The sequence below is a fragment of the Penaeus monodon genome, chromosome 16 (genome assembly GCF_015228065.2).
Source record: "Penaeus monodon isolate SGIC_2016 chromosome 16, NSTDA_Pmon_1, whole genome shotgun sequence".
Lineage (NCBI taxonomy): Eukaryota > Metazoa > Arthropoda > Malacostraca > Decapoda > Penaeidae > Penaeus > Penaeus monodon.
In genome coordinates this window covers 28,628,428-28,633,427 of record NC_051401.1, presented here as the reverse complement: position 1 = coordinate 28,633,427, position 5,000 = coordinate 28,628,428, and the positions used below count along the sequence as shown (strand labels likewise).

The 5,000-nt window shown below is 42.2% G+C and overlaps 1 protein-coding gene across 1 annotated transcript in view; it reads right to left on the bottom strand.

Annotated features, from left to right (window-relative positions):
* LOC119582681 (mucin-2-like) overlaps positions 1-4,248 on the bottom strand; it is a 20,023-nt gene extending 15,775 nt beyond the window's left edge. Inside the window, exon 1 of the mRNA XM_037931098.1 lies at positions 4,076-4,248. Coding sequence (XP_037787026.1) covers positions 4,076-4,083 — 8 coding nt within the window. The 5' untranslated portion in view covers positions 4,084-4,248. The remainder of the gene's footprint in view (positions 1-4,075) is intronic.
* Positions 4,249-5,000: the final 752 nt, after the last annotated feature.

Here is a 5,000-nt window from a genome sequence, read left to right as displayed (position 1 = left end):
AAATATAGATCACTGCATTATTTTGATCTTCTTGGACATCTTGCTGTGAAGCTCTAGATAATTCAGACCGTAGATGACTACTTCATACACACATACACACACACACACCTATATATATATATATATATATATATATATATATATATATATATATATATATATATATATATATATATTATATACATACACATATATACATATATACATAGTCACACTCACTCACACACACACACACACACACACACACACACACACACACACACACACACACACACACACACACACGCACACACACACACGCACACACACACACACACACACACACACACACACACATATGTCCATACACACAAAAGGATAAACAGACATACACACAATCGAACACATAACTGTTCACTTGTGTGAGAGAAGTCATGCGCGCGCATCACTAATGCATGTAGAGGGAGAAACAGACAGACTTTCGGGAATATATTACGGCGCGGAATCTTTGCAAAATCACATTAAACGAGTTGCGTGTGTGGACTCTGCAGGTGTTTGCAACCTCTCCAACGACGCAGTGATCGGCCTGGTTGGCGGTTGCACGGGATCGGAAACCTGCAGTAGTGGAAAAGGGGGAGGGGGTCTTTCAATTGTCACGTGACCCCGATCCCCTCCTCTACTTCGCCTCCTTCTGCAGTTTTCACTGGTGAATGCTGTATTGGCCTTGCGAACATTCAGTACACACACACACACACACACACACACACACACACGGACACTATCACTATTATTTATGCTTTATTATCATGATTATTATGCGTTATTGTTATGATGTTTGTTATTATAATTATTATTGATATTATCATAACCTATTATCATTATAACTATTATTATCATAATTATTTTTGTTACTTACTTTGTTATCATCGTCAGTATTATTACTTTGATACTGACAATTATCATTAACTCGCTATTTGTTATCGCTATTACTATTGTTATCATTATTATTACTTATTTGCGCATTTGTTCTTTTGTTGTCACGGCAGTTCTACTTTACGTCTAAAATTATATTCCGCTTGATTGTGGACTTGATATTTTCTCCTTTTGATGTAAGATGGGCATATTATCCCTGGAATCATATACCATGTGAATGCGAATTTAAAAGCAATTATTTATTATTATAGTTATTATTATTACTGTTGTTGCTGTTGCAGTTTTTGTTGTTTTTGTTATTATTATTATCATTATCCTTCTTATCATCATCAAATTATTATTATTATTATCATTCTTCTTTTTCGAAGCAAGGTCACTGCCCTGAGGTAGTCAGGGAGAGAGAAAGGGCGGGGACGAGGGATTAAAGAGAAAAGGGAGGTAGGGAGGGGGGAACCGAGGGACTTACAGTGGAAAAGGGGATGTGTAAGGGGAGAAGACGGGGCTTAGAGAAAACAAGGAGATGAGGGAGGATGGGAAGAGGATAATGGAGCGGAGGAGGAGGAGGAGGAGGAGGAGGAGGAGGAGGAGGAGGAGGAGGAGGAGGAGGAGGAGGAGAAGAAGAAGAAGAAGAAGAAGAAGAAGAAGAAGAAGAAGAAGAAGAAGAAGAAGAAGAAGAAGAAGGAGAAGGAGAAGGAGAAGGAGAAGGAGAAGAAGGAGGAGGAGGAGGAGGAGGGGGGGGAAGAGGTAGATGTCGGGCTGGAAATGGGAGGGAGTCAGTGAACTTAATTACGATCTGGGAGTGAGATTGTCATCACTATTATCATCTTATTATAATAACTATTAATATCATTATTATTATCATCATCATCATCATTATCACTATCATTATTACTATTATCATTAAGGTCATTATCATTATCAACCCCGCCCCCTCCCACCCAAAAGAAAGAAAGAAAGAAACAGACAGAGAAGCGGCTCACAAAACAAACAAGCAGAATTCGGCATTTGGAATTTGCGGTTACTTCATTTGGTTACTTGGAATTTGCGGTTACTTCATTTGGTTACTTGGAATTTGCGGTTACTTCATTTGGTTACTTGGAATTTGCGGTTACTTCATTTGGTTACTTGGAATTTGCGGTTACTTCATTTGGTTACTTGGAATTTGCGGTTACTTCATTTGGTTACTTGGAATTTGCGGTTACTTAACTCGGTAACTAGGAATTATATCCGTTACAAGTATCATTCTTTTAACATCGTTATCAGTGCTTCGTCTGCTGTTGCTTTTGTTATTCTTACAAAATGCAGCATCTTTTTAGACTTATCGTGATCATTTTTTACCCCCGTGATATTTACTCATAAAAACCAACAAAAAATGGAGAAGTAGTGTGAGGAAATTTCCCAAGAATGAGTCGCCAAAGAGAAGATGACTGGCAGAGGCGGCGTTACACGAGTGAGGGTGAATCGTCATGAACTTCAAGCACCACTAACACAGTTTATGCTTTTTTGCTTCGCTTGTTTGTAACCTCGTGTTCACAGCTAGGCAGTTCCCCGCGAAACGACTTCTTTATCTTGAAATTTCTCTCGTGATTCTTTCTTTCTTTCGGGTCATTTTCCCCATCCTTTCGTTTCTCCCACGCCTTTGTGAATCCATCCACGGAATAACTAATCAGTGTGTTTTAACATAAATATCCCATAAATATGTAAGAAATCCAGTACGAAAATAACAGCACGAAACACACACACACACACACACACACACACACACATATATATATATATTATACCCCTCCCCTCCCCTCCCACACACACACAAACACATACACACACACACATACACACACACACACACACACACACACACACACACACACACACACACACACACACACACACACACACACACACATATATATATATATATATATATATATATATATATATATATATATATATATATATATATATATATATATATTATACCCCTCCCCTCCCCTCCCACACACACACAAACACATACACACACACACATACACACACACACACACACACACACACACACACACACACACACACACACACACACACACACACACACACACACACACATATATATATATATATATATATATATATATATATATATATATATATATATATTATCCCCCCCCCCCCCCCCATATTATATATATATATATATATATATATATATATATATATATGTATGTATGTATATATATCTTCCCTCCCACCCTATCCCCCCTGACTCTCTCTCTCTCTCTCTCTCTCTCTCTCTCTCTCTCTCTCTCTCTCTCCGGCTTTCGGGCGGGCGACCACGGCGCCAGCGACCCGACCACAGCGGAGCCGCCACGGGCCGCATCGAAAGCCCCGGATGGCGCGGCTGACAGCTCCTTTGCCAAGGGCAGAACTATGAACACGGGAGGAGGTGGAAAAGGAGGGTACGAGGAGACGGAGAAATGAGATGAGGAATAGGAAGAAATAAGAAGTCAGAGATTCCGCCTTGAAAAAAATATAAATAATTGATAGGAACATGTGATGATGCATTACATTTTATGTAATCCTTGTAATATATATATATATATATATATATATATATATATATATATATATATATATATATATATATATATATAAATTTCAGTTATGTTCTATGACTATTAGATATAAGAGCGCATGTATTCCTCATGAGTGTCACTGGAGATAACATAAGACACTGAGACAACGTTGCAGGTTTTCGCTGGCTGACATTAAAGCCTTACTCGGATGCCACTGAGGGAAAGGTAGAAACCGCAGGGCACAAACGCATAGATGAGTGCATGACAGCTGCATGTCTCCGTAGCTGCCGGTCTCATGCAATCCCATGAAAGGAAGCTGTGCGCGGTTTGCCTTGCGGTCACTTTTATGTACAGGAATTGAGTTTCGGTTAGTATGAGAGTGAAATTATGATGGTGGCCATTCACCTCTAAAACGTAGACTCATTTCTCTCTGGCGCTTCCGATGAGGATGTTCGGTTAACTAAACTATTCGGTAAGTTTAAAGGGAATGTTAATCTTTGGAATGCGAATCTGTAACCTATACGAATCTTAATCACGATTGTGACACGTCTACAAAGAATCATATATGTCAAATGTCTACAGATACTCACAGCTTCATTGCAGAAGTTTCGATATCTTCACAGCACGAAAGATCTAGCACATGATACACTCTCTTCAGCCCCACAGACAATGTCCCTTCTTGTTATGACTCGCAAACACAGGTCTTGAGAGAGCTGAATCGCGCGGACACCTCGGGTAACCTGTCCGTCCCCCGCCGAGTCTTGTCGGCTTCTACGGTAACTTGGCCGCCGTGCTCCCTCATGGCTGGTTCGTTTGGCCGCCCCCTCCTCCACCTCCTCCTCCCCCACACTCCCTCCCGGGCTCCCCACGCTCCCAGCCCCAACCTCGGGCCCCTACACGTTGGTCTAGATCCTCTTTCACAACCAACGACGACGACGCTGGGAGAAAGTGGTTTGGATTGGCGCTCGTCCGACGCACTGATTGGTGAAAGTCTACGCTCCGAGACCCGCCCTCTCGAGGCTTGGCACAGACGCCGCCAGGGGGCCAGTGTAGTGGGCATGTGAAAGTGGCCCATGATTCACTGCAATTTTTATGCCCAGGTGTAATAGGGTTGAACTAAGCCACCCCCCTTTTGAAAACGAAACCTTGACACCCGAGGGCACCGGCTGGGCATCGACCTACGCGGAGAAGCGAAAGTTCGGTGCGCGACCAGTTCGCTCGGTAGCTCTGTCTTGTTTACATAATGACGCGGGAAACCGAGCAGACACACCCAAGGTCCTCAAGGTTGTCCGTGACGCGGGGAAATTTCTTTCATCAGGGAAAGATTTTACGATACGGCGATTGCGCGTAAGCTTTCTGTCCGTTCCTGCCCTCGGGCACGTTTCGGCAGAAGATCGATCCTTTCCTGTCCATCTGGTGGAATTTTTTTTTTCCTCCCTCTAACAGTTGCCGACCACTCTCACTCTTGACCAGTCCCGGGCTACGCCGCTTTCGTTACCGCCACTGCAAATTGGC